This window comes from Carassius auratus, chromosome 49, assembly GCF_003368295.1.
Source record: "Carassius auratus strain Wakin chromosome 49, ASM336829v1, whole genome shotgun sequence".
Classification (NCBI taxonomy): domain Eukaryota; kingdom Metazoa; phylum Chordata; class Actinopteri; order Cypriniformes; family Cyprinidae; genus Carassius; species Carassius auratus.
In genome coordinates, this window is record NC_039291.1 from 5,270,993 (window position 1) to 5,298,226 (window position 27,234).

General features: G+C 36.1%; 2 protein-coding genes across 3 annotated transcripts in view; one reads left to right on the top strand and one right to left on the bottom strand.

The window, feature by feature from the left end:
• Positions 1 to 1,398: 1,398 nt before the first annotated feature.
• Positions 1,399 to 8,586, bottom strand: LOC113066072 (ganglioside-induced differentiation-associated protein 1-like). The gene is made up of 6 exons (XM_026237678.1): positions 8,192 to 8,586; positions 7,577 to 7,769; positions 6,051 to 6,224; positions 4,995 to 5,089; positions 4,685 to 4,799; positions 1,399 to 3,106 (listed from the first exon to the last, which is right to left on the bottom strand). The coding sequence occupies exons 1-6, from the start codon at positions 8,396 to 8,398 to the stop codon at positions 2,754 to 2,756; spliced, it is 1,137 nt and encodes a 378-aa protein (XP_026093463.1). The 5' UTR covers positions 8,399 to 8,586; the 3' UTR covers positions 1,399 to 2,753.
• Positions 8,587 to 10,248: 1,662 nt separating this feature from the next.
• The window catches only part of LOC113066073 (junctophilin-1-like), a 57,262-nt gene continuing 40,276 nt past the window's right edge, over positions 10,249 to 27,234 (top strand). For both annotated transcript variants that reach the window (XR_003279118.1, XM_026237679.1), the window contains exons 1-2: positions 10,249 to 10,940; positions 12,631 to 13,393. Coding sequence is in view for 1 of the 2 variants with exons in the window: in XM_026237679.1 (XP_026093464.1) it covers positions 10,562 to 10,940; positions 12,631 to 13,393 (1,142 nt within the window). In the remaining variant the exon portion in view is untranslated. The remainder of the gene's footprint in view (positions 10,941 to 12,630; positions 13,394 to 27,234) is intronic.

Below are 27,234 nucleotides of genomic sequence, written 5' to 3' on the forward strand. Positions count from 1 at the left end.
ACAAGGAGAGGGTGACTCATGAGGACACCCTGTATGTACCTACTTAACCATATTTCGGGGACAAATTTGTTCCCAAAAGTGAGCTAAACCTGAACAAATCTCCAAAAACCTCACTTACAGTTTTTAAACTGTAAAAATGCAGAAAGTTTTCTGTAAGGGGTAGGTTTAGGTGTAGGGTTGGTGTAAGGCAATAGCACAAACAGGTTGTACAAAATAAAAACCATTACGCCTATGGAATGTCACTTTTAGATAACTTAGTCACAGCTTGATATATAAAACAAGTTATTTAAAGTATATAAGTTGATTTAGTTTGTATTCTAATGTTCCTATAGGCCACTATAGGATAAAAAAATAAAATTATGTAAAAAAAAAAGAGAAGTATAAAAATTGAATTAAACTAACTAAATAATAGTCTTAGACACAAATTTCTATTACTATTTCATAAAATCTATCTTAACAAACAAAAAATATAGAAATACCAAAATAATCTTTCATGATTCTGTTGAAACAATCTGATACAATGCAGTTCAACATCAGTTCAAACTAATTTACTTCAACAATATGAATCTTCCGGACTGCATCATACTTCCCTGTTTTGGGAAGATTATTAGCATTGTTGAGACATTTAGTTGAGAGCATCGGTGAAATTGAAACATCACAGCATATCACATGAAATAGGGGCTATTTCTTCCACAGAAAGTCTGCCTGAAAAATATAAAATACAGTCTTTAGTATATAATAAAAACAACAAGCCAGTGACCATATTGCTGTTCCCTACCAGCAGAGAGCACTTACAGCAAAAACCTTGACCGAAATATCATTCACACAGGATTCGTTTTTAGGATATGTGTATTTAAATTTATTGGCATTCCAAATGTTATCTGTAATGTTTATGGTCTTGTCAGGCAGAATAAGCAAAATATTGAAAAAACTGTTAAGGTTGGTGTGTGCTGCACACTGCTGACAAAGTTATTGATCCTACACAAAATGTACGTACAGTAGCCAACGTATGCAGGAAATATGTTATATCAGTTATTATAGTAAATATTACAAAACAATAAGCCTATGTTAGTATATTACACTATATTGTATTGAAATTCAAAGTTTACCGTGCAGGGTTTTGGAAATAAGCTTCATGCCCTTAGTGTATGTAGTTAGTATTGTTTCTCTAAATGCATCTCTTTGTGGTTATGAAGATATGAGCAAAAATGTCAAAGTACTTATTATAGCACCATCTATTGTCCGATCGGGGTGTGCGTCTGCAACTGAGTAGAAGGGGAGATTTGGGACCATCCTGTCAAATTTTATGTTTTTAGTACCTACTGTACGATTTTGGCCAGGCAGACACATTTAGGGCAGAAAAAGAAAAAGAAAATCAGTACAAATAAAATAGGGTTTCAACACCTTTAATGCTTGGACCACTAATAAGCAGAGGAATTCCCAGCATTAAACAAATAACCATTTACACGCTAAGGACATTTGCATTCTTTCAAAGTCTGCATCCAAGAAACCTGTGACTTTTGCTGTCCATTTAATGCACAGAAGCAGGGAAGCTTTGGCACAACACTTTGGGTGGGATGTCTAGCAAAAGACTAAGAGTGCACTCTACACATTGTACAAGTTGACCACATGAAAAATGTAGACAAGGTTGCCAATTCACCCTCAAAAAAACACTTGGTATCAGGATCAGAGGTGGACAGTAACAACATTTTTCATGTCATTACTGTACCTAAGTGTAAGTATCTACATTTTATCTGAGTATTTTCATTTCAAGAAACTTTTACTTCACCACATTGTATTGTACTTTTTACTCCACTACATTTCTTAAAATCATGATGTTCCTTGTTATTTTGAACTGTGGAAATTATCTTCCACTCTGAGACACGATACCGGTGTCCAATTCATAAACAAAACAGGCTGCGTTTCTCAAAAGCTCTGTAAGCTAAGCTGATCCTTGAGACCATTAGTGGCAGTGGATCTATGATCTACTTGGGCTCATTGTGCTTTTGGGAAATCAACATCAGTCTAGGTTTTAAGTAAAAATGAAACATGACTTAAATCAAATTTGGCCTGATGGCTTCATAGACACAAATCTTTTGACAGTATGATAATCTCTACTAAGTTGTTTGTAAAATAATTTTTCCTTCCCATATTGCATGTGAACTGACTTATTAAAGTGGAATAACCTCAAGTAGGTTTTCCATTTACCCAAGAAGACCTGGCAATCTTTTTAACAAACCTGTCTGAGATTGATACCAGTTATCTAAAAGATATGAAAACACACACAACTTTACTGTTATTACTTGCATTTATACAGTATTTATTACTGATGATTATACAGTAGTATTTTACATCCTTTGACTTATGCAGAATGATGCAGAACAGACAAATTCTCATCCTACATAAACACTTGTGTTTATGAACTTACGTTGGATTATACAAAATTGATGTAATGAAATCATAGAGTTTTGTTTCTGTAATTGATTTTACTGCAATTGTGATCAGCCATTAACACAGACATTTTAGCACAAGACAGACTGGCCATAAAGGACCTAGAGCATGAACTGAAGACATTTAAGTTGGTTTAATGACCTTATTCAATGAAAAGATGCACTGTCGGTTTCTCAAACTGCTTTGCTTCTTATTATGAAAAAAAAGTGCTTCTTGTGCAACAATCATAAAACTGTTACAGTGTATATGAGCCAAATGTGATAATAAACATACCTTATGTTGAGACAGTCCTAACAGCTGTCTCAAGACACGAGAAGTCTCCTTTTAAAATAACTGAAAGCCAGGTAAGTGGCGCCCCCTATCAAGCCAATCAATAAAGAGGCACCAACAAAGGTTGGAGCCTTTTTCTTTGCCACCCTGAATGCGGTGGGCAGCACAGCAGATATTAGGATGTTATTGACATGTCCAAGCACTCTGCGGAAAGTCGGCCGGTTCAGGACACGCTCATAATACGTCTCCAGGTTGACCCGGGTCCCATTTCCCCAGTACCGACGGGACAAACCCAAGAACTTGAGGCGGTGAAGAGTGACAGCGAGAGAGACATCAGCAATGCTAAAGAAGTCGCCACAGAGCCAAGCCTGCTGACTGCCCTCTTCTGGAAAGACGATAAGATTCCAAAATTTTATTTTGAATAAAACCTGTTATGTTCCAACATCAAACACATTTTACTTGAAAACACTTGAAAACACTTGTACAATGCACAATAAAAAATAAAATGTAGATAAATGCTTAAATTCCAAAGCTAGTTTTAAGGTTCTCTCAAATATTGTTTTATTAATTGAACTAAGTGGCACAACTTTTTTTCGGCAATTTCAATTTGTTCGATCCTTAAATACGATATGCCTCATTCAGCCAATACGTGCGTCAACACAACTAATGATTTCTTGCTCAGTAAATTTTCATTTAGTAACACTAAATTAATTAATTTTTTGATAGTGGTTAAGGACATCCAGGATATACTTTTTAATAGTTGAACATACTGTAAGCTTCAATGGTGACTACAGACCAACGCTACTTCTGCGTCATCGAAGGGTAACACCCCTTTTTGGGGGAAAACAAACGGATTCCTGATACAGAACTCGCTCCAGGGACCTTTTGTTTTTCATTGTTTCTGATGTGTACAGGCCTGACAGACACAATTACAAACAGATATTGTATAATATTTATATTGTTTAGTCCTAGCCTGCGAATATTTGAAACTTAAAATCAGTTAACAGCCAAGGTAGCATGCCTAATGAGAGCTAACGTTAATCACGTAGCTACTAGCAGCTTCGTATTTCTAACTACAACAAAACTGTCAATAGCTTAAATCAAGTGAAATATGATCCAAGTATACCACCGACTCCTCTTGACATGGCCTCATCGTCTAGTTTATCATACTGTGAGTATGTTAATTACAAAAATGGGCTACTTGGTGATTCCACGAGATAATGGTAACGTTAGATGTCCATATTTGGCCACTGCGTGGGGTTATTAATCCAGTTTTCAATCATTTCAAAGGGAAACCTCTGTAAACACCGTATCCAGTAGCTTCTTTAAATACCTCTCACGGTCCTCGGCCGGCAAAGAGAGTGTGTATGTTGTCATTTTTGCTATCAAGAAATTAGAGTGAGTTCTGTATCAGGGGAATCCGTTTGTTTCCCCCCAAAAAGGGGCGTTAACCTTCGATGACGCAAAAGTAGCGTTGGTCTATCAGCAAATGTAAAAAGATGAACTCTTTACATATACACTACACTAGTTATTTAGGCAAGTTCTGTTGGTCTGTCATGGCTGTTTATGTAGTTTCTAGAAAGTTGTCTTAGTATTTAGGTTTTGTAAATTGTAAAAAATGTAGTTGCTTTAAATATATTACACACTATACACACACACACACACACACACAATATATATATATATATATATATATATATATATATATATATATATATATATATATATACACACTGCATTTACTGTTTAACAAAAAAATTGTGATGGTCCTCACTGCAGAACACAAGATCCAGGGGGCATGGATGGTTCCAGATCCAACTCCTTCCACCTTAAATATACCTAAACCTACCCATCTTAACCCACCTGATCCCAACACCCACCCATCTCCACCCCTAGATGTGGATCCAACCACATCCTCTGGACCTTTGTTCAGCAGTAAGGGGCTACTGAAAAATTCTCCCACCTGGTGTCTCCTCAATCCTCCTCTGCAGCTCGGTCTCAACCTGATCTAGAACATTCTCCAGTTCATCCAGGAGTTTCTTCAGGTATTTCATGTTATAATGGTCAAACAATTTACTCTAGAGATTCAAACAAATAATGTTTTGTGAAATTTAGCAATCACTTTCTTGATAAACAAGCCTGTAATCTAAATGAAGTGCACATATTCAGTGAGATCAACTGTGGCCTTATGTAATGTGCTACAAAGAGCAGATGCCCAGAAAGGGTAATCATACAAATAGCTGGAACTGAACACTGCATGAATGTTTACTTACTTTCAGACGCCTCTGTTTTGCAATATAAGCATCTTTAAGATCAGGATTCTCCGCTGCTAGTTTCTTAAGCTCAGATTCCGTGTTTAAAATCTGTGCTTTAAGACAGAAATAAGACGCTGTTAAAGGAATAGTTCACCCAAAATTATTATTCTCATAATTTAATCACCCTCAGACTAGGGGTGTCCAATTCTGATTTAGGAGGGCCACTGTCCTGCAGAGCTTAGCCCTCCAGGACTGAGTTTAGAAAACCCTGTCTTTAGGCCACACAAGAATAGTTTGTTTCTTTTTCAGAACAGATTTGGAGAAATTTAGCACTGCATCACTTGCTCACCAATGGATCCTCTGCAGTGAATGGGTGCCGTCTAAACAGTTGATAAAAACATCACAATAATCCACAAGACTCCAATCCATCAATTAGCCTCTTATGTGGTGAAAAGCTGCATATTTTTTATCCATAATTATATCCACAATACATCAAGACATTTTAATACGTCTTAAACATTATATTTCTTTCTTCAATGAAAAAAGCTTTCCCTTTTGAATTGGAAGAGAAATATACAAAAATCAATCACAGTTTACAAGCATAAACAGTCCAAAACAGTTGTAAACAAATATGTCTGTAGATTTTGAGAGGACTAAAGGAGACGTTTTCACTGGAGGAAGTGATATTATGGATTATGGACTGGCATTTAGGCCAGAAGCAATATTTTAGAGTTAAAATGACTTAATGATTTGTTTCTCGTAAACATGCCGCTTTTTTTTACTTCACAAGATGTTAACTGATGGACTGGTGTCATGTGGATTACTTGTGGGTTTTTATCAGCTGTTTGGACTTTCATTGTGACGGCACCCATTCACTGCAAAGGATCCATTGGTGAGCAAGTGATGTAATGCTAATTTGCTTCAAATCTGTTCTAATGAAGAAAAAAACATCTTAGATGGCTTCAGGGTGAGTACATTTTAAATTTTGTTTCGAGTTAACTATTCCTTTAATTCATAGTATTCACAAAAAATGTAAGGTTCATTTTAAGTTATTTTGCTCGGTCCCCTTCTTACTGCGAATGTGGGTGGTGGCATAAGCTGGGATGTGGGAGTCTACGGTGATCTCTGGGTGGAGGATGCAGCCATGAGTGTATGCATCCATCTGCAGTGAGTCCAGCAGTTCTCTGTAATGCTGAACTCGATGATAATACGTGCTTCCCTCTTCTGGGATCAGCTTTGGGGTATGCTCTGATTCAAAGAAGGGCACAAAGCACATATACAATATGCTTTAGAACCCAAAAAAGGAAGCTGCTATCTACATGAGCTGATCTCCAGGGCAAATATCTTATTTTGACTCACCCTTCAGTGCCTCTCATGCTATCCAAATTTCTGCACAGGCATGGAGAACGTAAAATGGTACATGCAAACACAAATGCAACAAAATGAAAAGAAGATAACATATGCACTGAAGACAGCAAAAAAAAAAAAATAAATAAAACGCATAAGCCTGCAGTATCAAACAATTACAGCTTTTAACACATTGGAAATCAGCTGAAATCTAATACAGACATCATGAAAATTGACTTTTGTAAATGCATTTGTTAAATGTGTTTGTGTGTAAATGTGTTCAGGTGCAGGAGTTCATTTGTTTAGTCATGCATTTATTGAACCGTCTGATGCATAATTGTTTAATATTTTTGATAGAAGCCTTTTATACCCTCAATTCTGCATTTATTAGACCAAAAATACAGAAAAAAATCAATAATATCAAGTTATTTGAGTGAACTGTTTCTTATTTTAATGTATTGTAAAATGTAATTTACTTATGTGACTGTAAAATTTGATTTTTAGCAGCCAATATGCCAGTCTTTATTGTCACATGGTCCTTCAGAAATCATTCTCATATGCTGTTTTGCTGTGCAATAATATTAATTATTTTTGGCGCTCAGCTATTAATAATGGTTCTTAATATTATCAGTTTTTGCTGCTTAATTTGTTCGATCTGGTGAATCCTTGCTGAATAAAAGTATTATTGCAGCAAATCAGCATATTAAAATGATTTCTAAAAGATTACGTGACATTGAAGACTGGAGTAATGACTGCTGAAAATTCTGACATCAGTGGAATAAATTTTATTTTATTTTACATTATAATAATATTTTATAATATTACTGTTAACTGTATTTTTTATAAAATAAATACAGCCCTGGTGAGACATTTTCACAAACATTACAAAAATTGTTATTATTACAAACTTTTGACTGGTAGTCTAGAGATACTTGGTAAGCCATGTTGAACTAACTATATAAATAAACACAATAACATATACAGTTAAAGGGAAACTCATATATTATTATTATTATTATTATTATTATTATTATTATTATTATTATTATTATTATTATTGTATGTGACATCACACCGTGAAAGAATAAAAGGATTTGAAAGAAATGTGGTGAATGCCATGCATTAGAGGGTTCATCAACATTATATGCCCTTCAGTACTCTTGTATCTATAGCATTTTACACTGCAGTTCATGCATTCTGTAGTGTAAATACTATTTTACACATAACATTAACCCCAAATCCTTAATGTTTACCATCACAGAAGTTCTGCTCCAAATAGTCCATGATTTGTGTGGGATCACAGATGACATTGTCATTGTGAACCAGCACAGGAACCTCTCCGGTGGGGTTCAGGCGCATAAACCAGGGCTCATTGTGTTCACTCAGAGGCAGACTCACATCATTCTCGTCACACTGAAGACCTTTCTCAGCTATTGCCAGTCTCACCTATGACAGAAACACAACGTTCATTTGTTTGGGTGTTTCTTTAGAACATTATACCAAAGAAAAACTGAGGCAGCTATTTTGCACTCGTACTCTCATGTCGTTTAAGAAAACAACAGCAGGCCATGCTATGTTTTACAATTTTATTATACCGTTGTAATTAAGGCATCTGTGTTATGATTAAAGAAATTCAACACAGCCTGCACGCTTGCATAATTACGCATCATTAATAATGCATAATTTATGAATTATTAACATGCATGCTGTCAATCAGCAATTGTTTCATTGAGACTCCCATATGAAAAGGAATAATCAAAATATCGTACATGTAAATATCACAATCAAAACAACAGATCAGATGCTGCATCCACCCTGATGCTCTTGGCCTGCCTACACCAGAAATGTTGAATTATGGGATCTCTTACCTTCTGGGAGCTGAATGACTGAGTCCAGTGATACAAAATCAGTTTAGACTCTTTGTTTTTTGTTCTCTCGACAACCTCACCGCTGTCCTGTGACAGTGCATCCTTCTTAATAAGGATTTCCTTCTCATCCTGAGATTCACCGATGTTTTGCTCCGCCATTTTATCAGTCAGTGGCTGTCTCTCAAATCTAGTCACCTTCGACGACATGTCAGTGTATGTTACGCGCGTGTAGCATTCTTGCGCATCAAATGCCCTTGCAGTGTTTATTGAAATGACGGACGCGTGCCCGTGGATATCACTGCTACTTGAAACTGGTAGTTACACACGTATATGATTTCCACAAATGCTGTCTAGGTAGTCAGCGCACTAGGTTTTGATACACAGCCAGGGTGTTGTACAGCGCAGCCTCCAGTGGTGGTACCAAGGACACACATCCACATTCATAATCACGAAATGTAATATAAATACATATTAAATATGTATGTTTATATATTTTTTTTCTATTTCAATAAAGCAAAAATATAATTATTATTTTTTATAATAGGCTGATATAAAAACAACAGTTTTGTTAATATTAGAAATCAGGAGCGCACTTATTAAATGAGCCAACAGATGTCTCTGTAGTCTTTCTTCTCTATTAAATTACATTAAGCCGTTGATTACAAACTGGTGTAATAAAATTTTTTTTTTTTTTTTTTTCCTGTTGAAAATTTCGATTATTTCAAAATACCTTTTTTGCCTCATTTCATAAATGCTATAGTAATTTATTAACTATCACTACATGTTAAATGCACGTAGCCTAAATAAAAATTTTGATTTCGTAGACACGTGGTTTGATTATATTGTATAGGCCAATAGAATGAATCCTTCAAAATCACAGAGATGTTACATAACTAAGGGATGGCAGCAAACATATCAACTACATTTTTGAAAGTAAGCATTGACAGACATCTCTCAAAAAACAGCAACAACAACAAAAACCAATTCAGTGTTGATTAACAAAACGGGCATATGTTGTTTTTCAAAAAACGTAATATCTATATTTTATTATGTTATGGTCTTTAAAGCCCCCTGTTAATCTGTTAATATAATTACCCACAATTAGTTTTGTGATTAGAAACATTTATTTAAGGGGACAAATTAAAATTAGAACAACATTAAATTAACAAACACAATGTCATGTTGTATCTCATAGCAGTTTGTAGCTTTTTAATTAAACCTTAGATTGTTGTCATTTATTATAAAGAAATCTAAATTATCTGTCAGACCCCTTAGAAGTATGCTGAGTCCACCCAGTGGCCCATGGAGTCTCGCTGTAGAAGAACATAGCCTGATGTCACTAGTTTTAAAATTGAATGGCAGGCAAATCGTCGGAGAGTTGGGTAGTTTCAACAATCCATGCAGTATACTTTTATCACATCTGCATCCTTTTCAAACAACCTGCCAAAGCCTTCAATGCCACAAGAACAAGAGGTTTTAACACAGCGACATCATTAACAACATAGCTGCCAATAAATTATTATTATTATTATTATTAATAATAATAATAATAATAATAATAATAATAATAATAATAATAATAATAATCTAATAAATTAAATAAAAAATAAAAAAAACGTTTTCAGCAGTTTTTGTTTTAAGCTTGTTCTGAAAGTTTTGTGTAAAACACAAACACGCATTTCTATCAAACAGCCATGTTTCCTTTTAATGAGTTTCAGATCCTTCCAGAATAATCAAATATAAAAACAATGATCAAACAAATGTGAAATTGTTCTTTGACTAGTCCACCAAATTCCCAACTATCCTATATAAAATTAAGTTTAAGTCTTTCCAAAACATGTTGAGCTGGGTAAATCTTAGTATTTTGTAGGACACTTCTTTTAATTTGGTTATTAATACACAATTTGTTTTGCATTTTCCATGCTTTATTTTTCAAAAAAGACAACCAAAATCCTTCTGTAAAGGAAGAGAGAATTCGAGTAACCTGTGAACTTGCGCCCTCTGTGAGGGTGAAGAAGGCGGGGCTGTGGCGATGACGCGCGACGGTTGTCAGCGTCGTTCTGTGCCGCGCCGCGGTCTGCTTGTGTCTGCTCTGCGCAGCGCAGCGCCTGCGAGCGGAGGGAGTCGGTGAAACGTAGCGGCGGTTCCAGCGGGTGCGACTTCGGTAATGATGCACTAAACCTGCCTGCTCATTCATACTCTCACAACCCAAGCAGAAATACCAAACAACAACATCTCCATTGCGATTAATTCTTCCCGGTTTAACCGTTGCGGCTGAACTCGGCTTAGAAAAGAAGGTTTAATGAAAGAGAAAGACAAGAAGAAGCGCACGGCAACGTTACGACTGTTTATATTTTCATCCCATTCTGAATGACGGGCGGACGGTTCGACTTCGACGATGGAGGCACTTTCTGTGGTGGATGGGAGGACGGGAAAGCCCACGGACACGGCATCTGCACGGGACCCAAGGGTCAAGGCGAGTACGCCGGGTCCTGGTCGCACGGTTTTGAGATAGTCGGGGTCTACACCTGGCCCAGCGGGAATACGTACCAGGGCTACTGGTCGCAGGGCAAACGCCACGGGCTGGGTGTTGAGACCAAGGGAAAATGGGTTTATCGTGGGGAGTGGAGTCACGGGTTCAAGGGTCGCTATGGAGTTCGACAGAGCACCAATACACCTGCTAGATACGACGGGACGTGGAGCAATGGACTACAGGACGGCTATGGAGTCGAAACCTATGGGGATGGTGGTGAGTGCCACTGCAAATGTCATTTGTATGTTTAGGGATGAGAATCGTAAGCAGTTTGATTCCTGTTGTCGATTCCTTAAATGTCCCATTAGTTATTATTTTATTGTTTTTGATGAAGAAATGTTTGAAATAAGAAATTATGTGATTTAGCCTACCAAATGATCATTATTACAGCCAGGTTTAACAAATCAGGAATAGGCTACATTTTATTCTGTGTTTACAAAACTGTTAGTCCTAATACTAACTATATATTATAATTGCAAGCCTAAACATACCAAAATATGGTAACGTGTTTGGTATTCATGAATTAATTCATACATACACCAAAACTCATGTCTTTGACTACAACGCTTCATATGAACAACCAGTCAGTTACGACGCTGATTTAAGCCTTAAGTACAACAACACTGTAACAGCTGTTGCTTCGTTTCGATTCGGACATGACGAAAGTAATGATTTGCGGTTCAGCGAGTCAGATTCAATTCAGTAACCGCTCCGACTGATTCACAATCGTTTTTGATCCACTAATAAGAACCGACTCATTCGAATCATTCCTTCGGGAGTCGGACACAATTTGAAAGCACTGGATGTTTTTGATTCGCTAAAAAGAATCGGATCAAACGTGTCATTAGTCTGAAAATTTGTATAAATACATCTCTGAGAACTTTCTGGACCTCTGTGACATAAACTAGTCGCATGGGTTTTATTTTTATTTTTTTGAAATTCCATTTAAAATAGCCTACTTTGATGGCATGATTGTGTACATAGCTACATGCCAAGCATTATACACACAAATAATGACAAGAAAATGTAATTTACATTATTATAATGACAACAAAAATAGGATTAAAATAAAGTGATATGTATTGAATAAAATACAATAAAAATAAATCTCTCTTCCTCTCTGTATGTATGTTTATATATATATATATATATATATATATATATATATATATATATATATATATATATATATATATATATATCAAAACATTGACAACAAAAAATACTATAATAGGAAATGTGTATATATAGGTAGTTTATGGATAGGTTTATTATATATTCTTTAAAAAAGAACCTGATCATGAGAGTCATTCACTCAAGAACTGTACACACACCGGTCTTACTGCATGTTTTTGGTTCACTTATAAGAACCAGCTCATGAGAATCACTTGTTCGGGAATCAGACTGCACTGAACAATGTATGTGTAAAGTTCTTCCCACTGAATAATAGAATGCAATTCCATAAGAATTCAATTTTGAGAATCTTTAACATAAAAGAATGTCATAAAAAAGTCCACAGGTCATTGGCATTGGGTGCAAATATATCCCAATCTTTTCAAAGTACACTGAAGAATTGCTGGTGGCATGAGAATGAATATTTGTATAAATATAAATGTTTACCTCAGTTTAATCTATGCCTTATGGCATTGCAATGTGACATCCAACATTTACCTTATATTTTACATTTTGGAGCCTACATTAGTTTCCAAATTAATTTCAGGGTCTGTGTCATTTGTGTCAGTGATTTTAGATTAGGCTGATTCTGATGAACACTGTGAACCTAAAACACATTTGTCATGCATCACTGAAGGGGCGAGAGAATTTAATTATCCAATGTTCATCAGTTTCACACCGTTGTTTGCTTACTTGATTTACATGAGTTTAATGTTCCTTTCTGTTTCATAAGGCACGTATCAAGGCCAGTGGATGGGGGGCATGAGGCATGGCTATGGTGTGCGTCAGAGCGTGCCTTATGGAATGGCCACCATCATCCGTTCTCCGCTTCGCACCTCCCTGGCCTCCCTAAGAAGTGTGCAAAGCAATGGCGCTGTTCTGCAGGATGCGGTACCCGACACACCAGTTGGAAGCCGTGGTGGTTTCGTGCTGAATTTTCACAGCGACACCGAAGTCGTCACCGGGAAGAAGAAGGGCCTGTTCCGCCGCGGGTCCCTCTTTGGCAGTCTCCGCCAGCTACGTAAATCTGACTCCAAAACGTCCATCTCTAGCAAACGGAGCACGGCACGTAGCGACGCCACCATGAGCCGCATCAGCTCCAGCGACGCCAACTCCACCATCAGCTATGGAGACGGAGAGGTGCCTGATGAGTACACCCCCATGGAGGACCATGTGGACGCCACCACCACGGAGTCCTATATGGGCGAGTGGAAGAATGACAAACGCAATGGGTTTGGAGTCAGTGAGCGATCCAATGGGCTGAAGTACGAAGGGGAATGGATGAACAACAAGAGGCATGGATACGGATGCACAATATTCCCAGATGGAACCAAAGAGGAGGGGAAGTATAAAAATAATGTGTTGGTGCGCGGGATAAGGAAGCAGCTTATTCCTCTTAAAAACCATAAAACGAAAGAAAAAGTGGACAGGGCTGTGGAGGGGGCTCGGAGGGCATCAGCAATCGCCAGGACTAAAGTGGAAATAGCAGTGTCAAGGTAGGGCACCTTCTTTGCTGAAGATACTTTTAGAAAGCCAAAAATTTAAATTTTTAAATTCTGATGTGGTTCCAAACTCATTTGATTTTCTTGTTCAGTGGAACATGTACATACCAAGTCTTCTGAAGCCATACAATGGTATTGTGTGACAAAGCCAATTTCAAATAACTGTAATGCAGTGTTTGCCTAAAACAAAATTTCTTTAAAAAAAAAGTATGTTAATTAAATAAAACTTGTACAGTATATACACACACTCACACATAAATATGCAGTAAAAAAACAAAATGTGCCTTTGCGGCTGACTTAAATAAAATAAAAATAAATAAAAGCTAATCGTAAATAATGAAGAAAAAAAAATCACTTAAGTACATAACAAAATTAATAAAACTTAAACTAAAAAAACAAAAATAAAAGCTATTTCGAAATATTATTTAATACAACATAAATCATATTAAATTAACACTGCTCCACTGTTGCTTTTATATCTCAGTTGCTCTTCCATATTGAGATTATATATATATATATATATATATATATATATATATATATATATATATATATATATATATAAAATACAGAAAGATTTTTGGTCACATTTTGGTCTGCTATCATTTGTTTTTAAAAGACTAAGACATAATGCAGTCATGACTGCTTTCATGATACTTTAATAGTGTGTTTTTGTCCATTTTGGAGTCTAACAGCATGGATCATATGGCCAGTTCATTTTTCTCCTTTTGTAATCCATGTTAAAAAAAAAGTCAAATGTGTGTTGGAACGAAATGAAGGTGAGTAAATGATGACAGACATTACAAGAATATATGACTCACAACTGTAGAATCATCACAATTTAGTAATATCAGTCATGAGAGGTTGACTTGAAACTGCTGCGATCAAGTGCACCAGCCACATCAAGGCTTCTGTAACATTCCAGAGATTGTTACTGCTTGTGCTGTTAAGCTGTGATGTCTGCATGATTCAGTATGGCAAATGGGGGATTTATTTAGATGTCATTTATTAACCATATGTCATATTTTAAGTTGTCTTCCTCAAATAGAGTTTCAAAAGGTTGTGCAAGCAACTTTTTGAGGATTGGTGTCTATTATTTGTCCATAGCTCAGATGCACAAGGAGCAGTCATGGGGTCATGCATCTCATGTACTGTACACTATTTTGATGTTTGTTCCCGTGCCAAGAGCCATACTTGACAGACACTTTAATGGATGTGTTCTGTAAACCATTTATTCAAGGCACACAAATTCATAACATCCTTAACGGGTCTTGGGAAACTCATATGCTCATGTTCCTTCCGTTGACCAACCAAACAAATACTTTGCCCAACGTCTTAAATCTTCTTCAGTCTTCAATAGACCAAATCATGTGTGAATATAAACACACACACACTGTATGAATATAACCAGTGGACTGGAGATGTTACTTGCAGAAACTTTCAATTAGTGATTCAATGAAGGATTTTAATATAGTGAAATCTGTTCCTACTCTAATGTTGAACCCACTGGATGAGCAAGACCAAGTTCACTTATTATTGGGCTTGCAACTTCTTAATGGGCTTTAATTAGACTTTTTGAAAACATATTTTTCAATTACATAGTAGAATTAAAAGTATAGGTTTTGCTTAGAAGCAACACTGAATAAGATGTGTTTTGCAGATTTTTTTTCAACTTGTTTTTTACTGGTTTATGTTTTTAAAAATGGTGGTAAATCTTGCAAGCCAAAATAGTATGCGATTTTGCTTATTAAGTAAATTAATTAAATGTTTGAGATATTCTAAATATTTGAAAAATACTGCAGTATTGCAGAGTATGTCCAGCTCAGGTGATCAGATACAGTGAAATGAATGAGTTTTCATGTATAATATAAAAGTTTAGGGACCATAAAATCAAAAAAAAAAAAAAAAAAAAAAACTTTTATTGAATAAGGACACCTAAATTGATCAAAATTGAATATAATTCCATTTCAAATAAATGCAGAAATATTCTATATAAAACAAATAAATCCTGAAAAGAAAATATATAATGGTTTTTGCAGAAATGTTACTATTTTCGACTTTGGTAATATTAAGAAATGTTTCTTGATCACCAAATCAGCATATTAGAATGATTCTGAAGGATCATGTGACACTGAAGACTAGAGTAATGATGCTGAAAATTCAGCTTTGCATCACAGGAATAAATTACGTTTTAATATATTTAAATAGAAAATGAGTGTTTTAAATTGTAATAATATTTCATTTCACAATATTACAATTTTTACTAGCATATTTCATATAAATGCAACGTTGGTGAGCAATGCATAAGATACTTCTTTTCCAATAACATTAAAAATCCACCACAAATTTTTGAATGGTTCTGCAAATAATTTCTACATTTTCAGTCCGAATGGAAGACAACACAGAAACTAGGTGATCAGTATAAAGTAACAGAGCATGGATTCTTAGTTCCTGTGTCTCTCAAACTTGGGACTGAACCTGTTTGTGACCTTTAACCCTACCAGGCACCGATTTATATATTTTTTTATGGGTTAAAGACCACCAATAGAAGTGACTGATTGTTGGTATGTGTATATGTGCACGTCTGCCTCATATGTCTGATGACCCTGATGTTCTGACCTCATGTTAGTGATCAGCCAATCAATAAATAAATAACATGACGCAGAATATAGGCTGCACTTTTCTGCTAGTGTTCAAAGGGGTCATACAGGTTATACAGTTGGTTTGAGTGACTCTTTCAGGCTATTTACAGTTTCTTTCTTTATTTTAACATGGAGTAAGCCACATACCACATGCTGGGCACCATTAGCCGAGTATCTGGCATTTGTCCCTCTCAGGAGTGGTCTGTCTTCTGTGGTTACCTCTCCGTCAGCGAGCAGTGGGTCAGGGTTACAAGACTTACACTCCAGGGTCATTACCAGTGCTATGAAATTAAAGTAAAGCCATTCTACTATGCATTACTTGCATTTCGTTACAGCTGAGTAAGAGTATTAGCTGGCTAGCAGTGCTTTAAAAGATTGATATGGTAATACTCCTCACTATCTTCACCCCACCCTAGAGTATATTCCCTTCAAAGGGCCGTAAATATAATCCCACAGGTCGGGGGCAGGGGCAGGACTTCTGCTGCGGTCAACAGAATCTGCTGTTTTAGGAGGTAGTGTGAAAGGTTAACTAGCGTACTTGGCCTCACTGTGAAAGGAAACATGACAGATTCAGTGTCAGGACAACTACAGAATATAGCAAGTTCACTTCAGGTGTTAGCAAAGAAAATCAATGACAAGAGTGAGCTTTAACTTAGTTTAGACCTACTATTCGATCTGCAAATTTATCAGAGGCTAATGGTAATGCTAGCAGATTGTATTGCTGTTATGACCAGGTGACAATTTACCCCAAAGTCAAAGGGGGAAAAAAGTTATATTTGCATATATATATATATATATATATATATATATATATATATATATATATATATATATATATATATATATATATATATATTAATAAAATTCAGCCTGTTTTGGGAGAGTAAATTGAGAAATTCCGCCACTAATAAACATTTTAGTTTATTATATTTTCATTACTGTAATTTTTACAGTAAGAATATATATTTCTTAAGCTATATTATTTATTTTTATTAGCTTCATATTCATATTATATTTATTTCATATTACATATTATAAAGTAGTTCAACATATGCTAGGGCTGGGCGATATATCTAACGATATGATCATGCGCATCTAATCAGTAAAGCTGCTTCCGTGATTACCGCTAAATCGCCAACTCCTGCTTATAATTGGAGTGGCATTTAATAGACAGAACTGTAGATCGCTGACAGGCTACACAATATCGCGTTAATTATCCCAGATGAATCGCCTTCAATAATGCACACGATATTTCATACATTGTCAGCGATCTACGGCTCTGTCTATTAAATGCTGCTCCATTTAAAAGCAGGTGATGGCGGTTTAGTGGTAATCATTGAACCAGATTTTCTGACTAGATGTGCATGATCATATCGTTAGATATATCGCCCAGCCCTACATATGACACATGATGAATAAATACTTTAACATTTTCATTTAGGAGAATTAGGGCAGAAATTCTTGAAAATGAAGTTGTTTTGTTTTTGTTTGTTTTTTAATCATAAAGATTCTAAAAACTGTTTCGTTTTCTTTAAGAATAAAAACATTTCGTTTTTTGTTTTCGGTTTTGAAATAAAATATGAACCCTTGCAATGATTTGAAAAATGTAAGGGTCTTAAGGCATTAATATTTATTAACTCTCAAAAACGTTGGGTGGCACGAACATATTAATTCATATAAATTTCTAAATGTGGCAGAATTATGTACAAGCCCTTGCTTCCTGATTTATAATGACAGCTTTGCCTCTGGTTATGCTAGTGATTTTGAATGAGAGAATGAGTGAGGTAAAAAAAAAAGAAATTCCATTTTTCCTCCCACCTTTTCTCACCCTCTTCACCCTCGGCTCCATTTGATATTAGTCATTAACCATAAAAAGGAGGGAGTAGAGGAGCGTTTAATTGTTCAGTCAACCTACAGCACTGTGCTCTCTCTCTCTCTCTCTCTCTCTCACGCTCACTGGTGTGTCAGCAGCACAGAACTCAAGCTGACTAAATAAGGCAAGGATGGAGTCAACTTATCAGCTCTGGACAGAAATACATAAGCCAGTAGCAGTTGATACAGTAGCCCATCACTGCCTGGATGTCATCTGCCCTATGTGCCAATAGACTTCACGAATGTTTATCGTCAGACGCAACAATGACTTCATCTGCATTTGTCTGTTACCCACATGCAAGCACACAGATATAAACACAGTGACACACACACACTTTGAGCCAGTTATTTCGCCAAGAAAAACAAAAAATGATATGAAATGAATGAAAAATAATAATTAAATAGAAAAATAATAGGTTTGGGTGATATTTCTTATAGGGATGCACCGGTTGACCGGCCATAAATTGGAAATTTTTGGTCTTCTTTAGGCCGATATTTCAGGAAGTGCGGCCGCGTGCACAGACTACATTGTAATCGTTCGCTATGTCATTTGTGTGGAAGTATTTCGAAATCTGTGCGCAGGACACGGGCAGCCGTCCAGCACTGAAAATGCAAAGCTACATGTCTGAGGCACAGATAGCAGCAGGAAGCGATCAGCCGTTGGTGTACTGGCGCACAAATAAGAGTCCCTTTTCTGCGCGCACTAAAGCTGCGCGAGCTTGTTACCGGTCCGAGCCCTGAACACGAGTAGACCGTGAAGAGAGGTTCAGATCAACTCTCACGTGTTGGATGAAAAATGAAACGGACTAAACTTTTTTTTTTTTTTTTTTTTTGTAAAGTGGAACTTGCATACACATTTGAAAAGCCAGAAGTAAACGACAGTTGATTATTTTTATTTTACCTTAAAATTACATCGACTTAATTTGATTTAAAAATCACCTGCTGTAGCACACTGAGAAAAAGTGTTTCATTCAGCCAATTAAAAAAAATTAGGGTAATGATTCACATCTATATTTTTTTTACTTGCAGGGCTCCAAACAAAAAAATAGAGTAAGGAGCCATTGGCTCCTATAAGAAAAAAAACTTAGGCGCAAAATGATTTTTTTAGGTGCCACAGAATAAACATGTTTTATGTGTTTTATTTAAATTATTTATTTTACATTTTAACTTTTTAATCATACTGACATCTTTTCTTGACTTTATCAGCATTTTTATCCATCTTGTAGATGACCTGGGAATGAAGGTTCACTTAAAGTGGGAGCTAAATGTTTTTTCCAACTTGAAACATACAGTCATGCGTTGTTTATTACACAAAATCTGTACCAATATCATGGACCATAAGCAACACTTGGCCCCTGAGTATAGTTTGGGGTCCTCCTCAATGCATCCTGTAAATGTTGTCATACTCTCTTAAAGATAAAGGTGCTTCATGATACCATAGAACCTTTTTTTCCTGTCTAAATGGTTTCATAAAGAACCTTTTACATTTGAAGACAATAACAGATTATGAAAAGGTCAGAAAGAGATTGTTCTTCAAAGAGCCTTTGACTGAATGGTTTTTTGTGGAACCAAAATTGTTCTGTGAAGAACCTTTTAAGCTCCTTTATTTTTAAGAGTGCATGTCTTTCACACTTTCAGTCTGTTTTTCTTAATTAGTAAAATTAAATTTTATAGGAGGAGTTGAATCATGTAGACAACAGGTTAAGTAAAATTATTAAAATTCAATAGCTCATAAATATAGCAAAATGCTCCTCTTTATAGTTATTTTTCTAGCTGACTGATGATGGACACCGAAAGGTTACTGAGGTTAATATTACGTTGCAAAGTGTTGTACTGTAGAATCTCTTATAAAAAAGCCTGCCTTTTGATGTTAATTCATGTTCATTATGTACTCTAGTAGTAAAGAGCAAGGTATGATAGGTTCACGTGCTGCTTGAACTGAGGCACTACTCGCGATCGCGCCTGCCGCATTAGGGACCGTTCACAGGTCAAGTCTTTTGCGCGGTCATGTTCGTTATTTCAAATGTAGGCACGCGGTATGCGTGCGTGCTCATAATGGAGGCGACGCGCACGTTTTTTTCCAGCCGCGTCCGCACCGCATCGAGTTAAAAACATCTCAACTTTTCAGAATCCCGCAAGCGTACCGCAGGTCACGTGACAAGAACCATTTGGAATAATTTTAAAGCTGATACTTTGTAAGTTAAAAAGTAACAAAGCACAAAGCTTTTTGCGACGGCAAGTGCACGTCAAATAATGAAGTTCATGCATTAACAGAACACAGCATGGACTAAGATCTTGTTAAGAAGAAGCCTTATGATTATAAACGAGAACTGTTAACGATATTGCCAATATCCACACAGATGACAGCTTTACCTGTTGTAGTTTGTTCCAGTTATGAAAACACTGTTTTTCTGCACTTTCTCTTCAAGTCTCCATCATTTCTCTCTCTTGCGCGTTTATCAGGTGTGTGTCAGCGCTGCTGCGCGGCAGATGAGGACTGTTTAAAACTCTTTTTCCCACTAAAACGTCAATGCGCATACTCTCAATGCGCGAATATAACAAAAGATGTGAATGCAAAACAATCAGTAAAAAAGGCATTACATGCATTTTTTTTAACAGATAACATGTAAATACATATGCCTAGTCGCCAGTGGCGACCTCAGCAAAAACTTCACTCGCATTTTAATATTTAGGTTTTAGACGCAGTTTGGAGCCCTGACTTGAGAGAATAGTTATTTATTTTTCATTGGCTCAAGTGAAAAAATATAGATGTGACTCATTACCCTAATTTTTTTATTATTATTTGCTTTAATTATTTTACAAAAGCACAACATTTTGTTGTTTTTCCGAGTACATGAATAAACGTAGAATCTTTACAGATACAAAAGATGCATTACTCTTATCTGTATGACCAAAAATGACTTTAAGAGCAAATGATTGCACCGTAGCCTCCATCTGTCCTGCAGTAGCCCAACATGCTGTTCAGCTTCCACACTCCGCACGTGAACAGCGCACTTTTTTATAGGCTAACACATGCGGAAATGCACGTTATTCAAAACAAAACAACGGTCACTAATTAGAAATACAAAATGAGTAGGGGTGCTCCGATCACGATCGGCCGATCATTAATGCGCATCTTGTCAGTAAAGCCGGTTATTTAATCAGTGCTTAATTCCATCAGGTGCGTGATTTCACATAGAGCAGCTGTTACTACACAGAGCCGTTGTTAACTGAGAAGATGCGCCAATAAACGCTGAAAATGAAGTGGATTTGCGCATCTTCTCTATTAACAACGGCTCTGTGTAGTAACAGCTGCTCTATGTGAAATCACGCACCTGATGGAATTAACCGCTGATTAGAGAACCGGCTTTACTGACGAGATGCCCACAACGATCGGCCGATCGTGATCGGAGCACCCCTAAAAATGAGGATTTGTAAAGAAAAATATCAGGGGATTTCGATATAAGCCAAGAGGATACTGTTTTTTCTTTCCTAAATTAAGGAAACTTTGCTTCCTTTGCTCCTGTTATCAAACGCTGGTTTTCATGAGGCTCACTGGCACATGCGCAGCGATGACATCATACATCATCAGCCCTTAGCTGCTTCCGTGTACAACAGTGAGCGCAAGCTACATTAAAGTGATTATTATGTTTTGAATATGTATATTTTTCTTACAAAAGTGCATCGATTCGCTTTGTTAACCCCCCAGAGCTGTGTGAGACAATTATTTATTTATTTATTTATTTTTTTTATGGAGGGCCGCTTTTTATTTAACTTCTTTTGGACTGATGCATGCAACACCATTTGAGTGGCATTAAACAGCTTGAAAGATTAAAGACAATTTTTAATATAACTCAGATTGGATTTGTCTGAAAAAAGAAAGTAATATACACCTAGGATGACTTCAGGAATGTATGGGCTATTTTCTTTTTCGGGTGAAATAACCCTTTAAAGAGCCAGTAAGCACACATACTGATAAGACGCGCGGGAAAAAACAGACACATAACTTCATAATCATACCTCGCGTTGTGATTCGGAGATGCTCGTTGGTCTAAATAAAGTTGGTAATGAACCCTCTTTTATGGCCAAACACTTTGAAAATCCCGCTGTACTCACCGAGATTAAAAAAGCAGTCATCAGTGAAATGTTGTGAATACAACAAAAGGGATTTGTTGTACTGCTCTGTTATTGTGGTAAAAAAACTCTCAGATCAGAGTTCCGTTTCTCCCAAGATGGTAGGCGGAGATTATTATGCAAAGTGTTCCTAGTGACGTACATAGAGATGGGCAAAAGATTTGAAATCTATAATGACTCGTTTCAGTGATTCAGAATCGACTCCTTACTTTAGAAGCCAATAACTTCATAAATTGTGTACTTTTTGATTTAATTACTTTGCACATTGTTTACACTGATGTAGAGCTACATCATACACTGTAATACAGGTAATTTTTGATTTCCCATCTGTGTGGCTCTTTAATATCAGTTATCACATACATGACTGTGCAAATGTTTATGGACGGTAAGATTTTCTTGTGTTTTTAAAAGATGTCTCTCATGCTCACCTATGCTGCAGTTATTTGATCAAAAATACAGTAAAAACAATAATATTGTAAAATATCTGCTTTAATATATTTTAAAAATGTATTTTTTTCGTATAATACAAAGCTAAATTTTCAGCATTATTACGCCAGTCTTCAGTGTCAAGAGATTCTTCAGAAATCACCCTAATATTTTGATTTGCTTAACAAGATACATTTCTTTTTATCATCAATTTTGAAAACAGCTGGACTAGTATTTTTTTGTGGAAACCATGATATATTATTTTCAGGATTCTTTGATGAATAAAAGGTTCAAAAGAACAGCATTTTTATGAAATAGAAACATTTTGTTACATTATACAAATATTTTCTGTGACCTTTGATCAAGTTAATGTTTCCTAATCAAAAATATTTATTGAAAAAGTCATAAGGATCCCAAGATATTGAACTGTAGTTTTACTTAACAAAAATAATCTAGATGTGTATTATAAATATATATAAATATATATATATATATATATATATATATATATATATATATATATATATATATATATATTAGGGCTGTCAAAAATAGCGCGTTAACGGCGTTAATTAGTTGTTTGTCGTTAATTACATCAAATTTTTTAACGCATGCGCAGTGTGACAAATTATTCAGGTTAAGAAAGTCTCGTCGATCTCTGAATTCTCAAGATATTAACAAACAGCGGCGAGCGCCGCGATGAAAACACCGAAGAAGCTTAAGGTTTTACCCCATTTACTCTCAAACACATTCATGCCAAGCTCGATAAATGTGGTTTTATTAACAAAGTTCGGGAGAAGCACGATCAGATAATCATCCAATTTGGTACAGGTGCATCTCGTTTAGCTAATCATCTTATAGCACGCACGCATGTATATATATCCAGTCTTCCTACCTCCTGTCCCACGACAGTTTTTCGGCATAGACCGTCTGTCAGCATTCGGTTCGCTCTGTCAGCATTCGGTTCGCGCTGTCCGTCATCTTATCACAGGCCCAATCTTCCTTCCGACGAAGATATCTATCCGCCGAACACCAACAAGCGTCATCGCGTCAGCTGCTCTTCTCGCCAAGCCACACGTTGTGGCCAAAAGCTCGTGCAAATCCTTGAGCTCGCCTCACTCGGCAACACGATTTTCTCGCCAGGACCGGGCTCTATTATAATGCTGGATCGCAGCCGTGCTCCAGTTCTCAGCGCAGTAAACCTCTCTCGCTTTTTCAGCCGTGGCGCAGTTCGATGCTGCCTCCACTAGCGGCGAAGACCGTGCGTTGTTGTAGTGGCATGTCGTTCGTGAAAGAATCGTTTTTTCGAATGAATCTTCTAGGCGAACGAATCGTTCTCGGTTTACACTCATTCATGAAGAATTTTTCAGAGTTGTCATCCACAATGAGTATGGGAGGCCCTTTCAGCAAAAAAACCTCCCAGCGTTACTCGTCGTAATTATATTTTTACTAGTAACAATTCAATTAAAGAGCTCTATAATTTAATTTCTACTAGTAACAATTACAATTATAGAGCTCTATAATTCAATTTTTACTAGTAACAATTATGATTGTAGAGCTCTCTAATTGAATTATAGAGCTCTGCAATTGTATTCTTACTAGTAACAACTGAATTAAAGAGCTCTATAATTCAATTTTTACTAGTAACAATTCCAATTAGAGAGCTCTACAATTCATTTATTACTAGTAAGAATACAATTGCAGAGCTCTCTAATTCAGTTGTTACTAGTAATAATCCAATTGCAGAGCTCTACAATTCCACTAGAGAGCTCTCTAATTCAATTGTTACTAGTAAAAACTGAATTACAGAGCTCTCTAATTGTAATTGTTACTAGTAAAAACTGAATTAGAGAGCTCTTTAATTCAATTCTTACTAGTAACAATTCCAATTACAGAGCTCTATAATTGTATTATTACTAGTAGAAACTCCTATTCATGAGATGCAAAACAGATTGCAGATATCCCGCCTACAACAGTGCGTTTCAAAATAAAAGCCCTGTAGCGTGGTTCTAAAGTATCCTGAAATATTTTACAGACTTAGGTAACATTAATCATGTTCACATTAAAGCAAAATTAAGATGATGCCTGAGATGAATATTTACAGTGTTTAGAATTGATATGCAATAATAGAATGATTGTGTTTGTTGTTTAGTAAAATAGAAAACATTAGGCCAAATAGTCTTAAACTTTTTTATAAATTGTGACTCGAGGTTAAATCTAGCCTAAAGTTTTTTTCAAGTTTTTTTTTTTTCTTCTTCTTTTTTTCTCCAGGTTGCAATATTTTTTTATATTTTGCCTTCAAATAAGCTTATGCCTGTTGTGGTTGCATGTGTTTGTTGTTAAGTAAAATGAACAAGCGAACACTGAGGAATTCTGACTGTGCATTTAACTCTTTTGTATATATAAAAATATATATTATCGTTAGTCTCATATCATAATTGATAAAAGTTATATTTCAGTGTTTTTGGTAAACAAGAAAAAACAAATTTTTTAGAAATCACATTGTTATTTTTTATTGATATTATAACAGTACATTCAACCAGATGTGTGAACAAGTATGCAAAAAGAAAAAGATCCATAATCAATTGCCTAACCAATAAAAGTGACTTAGGCAGAATATGCCATCACTTTCTCTTACATATAAAATGCAAATATAACAAAAGTTGTTTTACTCTCCTAAATGTAACCAAGATGTGTAACTTGTGAACCCTAACCAAGTTGTTTCTTATTAATGTCTAACCTTAACCACTGTTTTCCTTTCCCACCCTTAATCGAAGTTCCACTTAGGTGCTGTGCAAACATAACCAAAGTTTTTTTATTCTCCTAAATATAACCAAGATGTGTAATTTGTCCTGACGGCAGTAATGGAATGGGACTGTAGGCAGTCCAGAGAGCCATTCTTTCAGGAAGGTCTGGTCAACATCTGATATGGGCACACATGGGCCAGTCTTGTTGATCTCGGGTTTACACGGATCAGTTTTGGATTTTAACCATGATCCGATGGTTCTGGGGGCGATGCAAAGTGTTGAACAGAAAAGATTCTTACACACAGGTAGTTTACGGCTATCTGCCAGTTGCAGGTGGTATAATAGGGACGTTGTTCTCCAAGATGCAACACCACCTTTCTTCTGTTTTATGGGCACATTTTGGACTAGAGTCTGGATATACAGCTTGCGTGTCTCCCAGAAAGGCATGGACCAGAAATTGTTGAAGATATCTGTTCCATGCTCTTCAGTCAGTTTCTCTGACTTTAAGCAGTGATGTGATGTGTAGGGTGGGCCCATGGTCTTTGGTGGTCTCTCCTGTCCCATTGGATTCTTCTAATTCTCCCCCTTAAGACGCTTCTCCTTTATCAGCTCTCGCTTCACATATCTGGCCTTGGGCGCCTATGACGTTGAACAGCAGAAGTTTCAAGTACATCTCCTGCATCTCCTTCACTGACAGCTCCTTGAGCTGTGTCTGTATCACTACCATTATCTGGGCTGTCATCTTTCTCAGGTCTATAGTCCTCATCCAAGACAGTGTCATCGATTTCACTATTTGACGATAAATCAGGATCTGATTCTGCTCTGGAGGCTTTACTGGCTGTTTCCTCTTCTATTTGTTGCCACATGTCTACGCCATTACCTTCTTTCTCAGGTCTGCTCTCATCTAAATCCTCCAACTCCACTACAGTGGTATCAACTTTATTTCCTGACATTAAAATAGAAAATGGAGTGCTGTTGAGTATTTTAACTCAGTAAATCATGTTAAATTCATAGGTCCACTGCAAAAAAAAAAAAAAAAAAAAAAATCTAAATCTTACCAAATACTTCTTATGTCTAGTCAAAATGTCTAATTTATATAAAAAACTATTTTACTTTTTTATTTTACTATTTTTACTTTTATTTGCATTTAAAATAAAAAGTAAATCCTTGAAAAATTACTTCACTTTATTTTTTCCAGCATCTTTGCATATCTGAACCCTTTCCAGAAGTGACTGTATGATTTTGAGATACATCCTTTCACATTGAGGACATTTGAGGGACTCAAACACAACTATTTAAAAAGATTCAAACATTCACTGATGCTCCAGAAGGAAACAAGATGCATTAAGAGCTGGGGGGTGAAAACTTTTGGAATTTGAAGATCAAGGTAAATTGTACTTAATTTGTGCACCGGGAAACATACAAGTATCTTCTGTTGCTTACGAAGGGCAGAACTAAATGGAAAACAATTATATTTCAACAAAATAAGAAAAATTTGGCCATATTCATCGTGTTCAAAAGTTTTCAACTCCCAGCTCTTAATGCATCTTGTTTCCTTCTGGAGCATCAGTGAATGTTTGAATCTTTTTAAATAGTTGTGTTTGAGTCCCTCAAATGTCCTCAGTGTGATAAGGTGTATCTCAAAATCATAAAGTCACTGCTGGAAAGGGTTCAAATATGCAAAGATGCTGGAAAACTGAAGAATCTGCAGGAGCTTAAAGATTTTTCTGAAGAACGCTGCTCAGTTTAACTGTTCAGAACAAACAAGGGACTCATGCACAACCATCACAAAACAGAAAGACAGTCGAGGATCATCAGGTAACAGAACACAGTACTAAGAACCAAAGGTTCCCAAACTTTTGAGTGGGGTTATTTTAATAATTTCAGGAATTATTTTGTCTTGTGGACTAAATGTTAATATCTTTTATGCACAATATCTTACTCAGGACAGTACTAAATAAAAAATAACATGCATTTAGTATGATCTCTCTTATTTTTTGAAAATTACTCATAT

Bases quoted from the DNA above. Each gene is read 5' to 3' on its own strand.
- LOC113066072 (XM_026237678.1), bottom strand. From the start codon at position 8,398: ATGTCGTCGAAGGTGACTAGATTTGAGAGACAGCCACTGACTGATAAA. The intron at 7,770-8,191 runs GTAAGAGATCCC...TTTCTGTCATAG, and splicing joins AGTCATTCAGCTCCCAGAAG to GTGAGACTGGCAATAGCTGA. The intron at 6,225-7,576 runs GTAAACATTAAG...TCTTTGAATCAG, and splicing joins GGAGCAGAACTTCTGTGATG to AGCATACCCCAAAGCTGATC.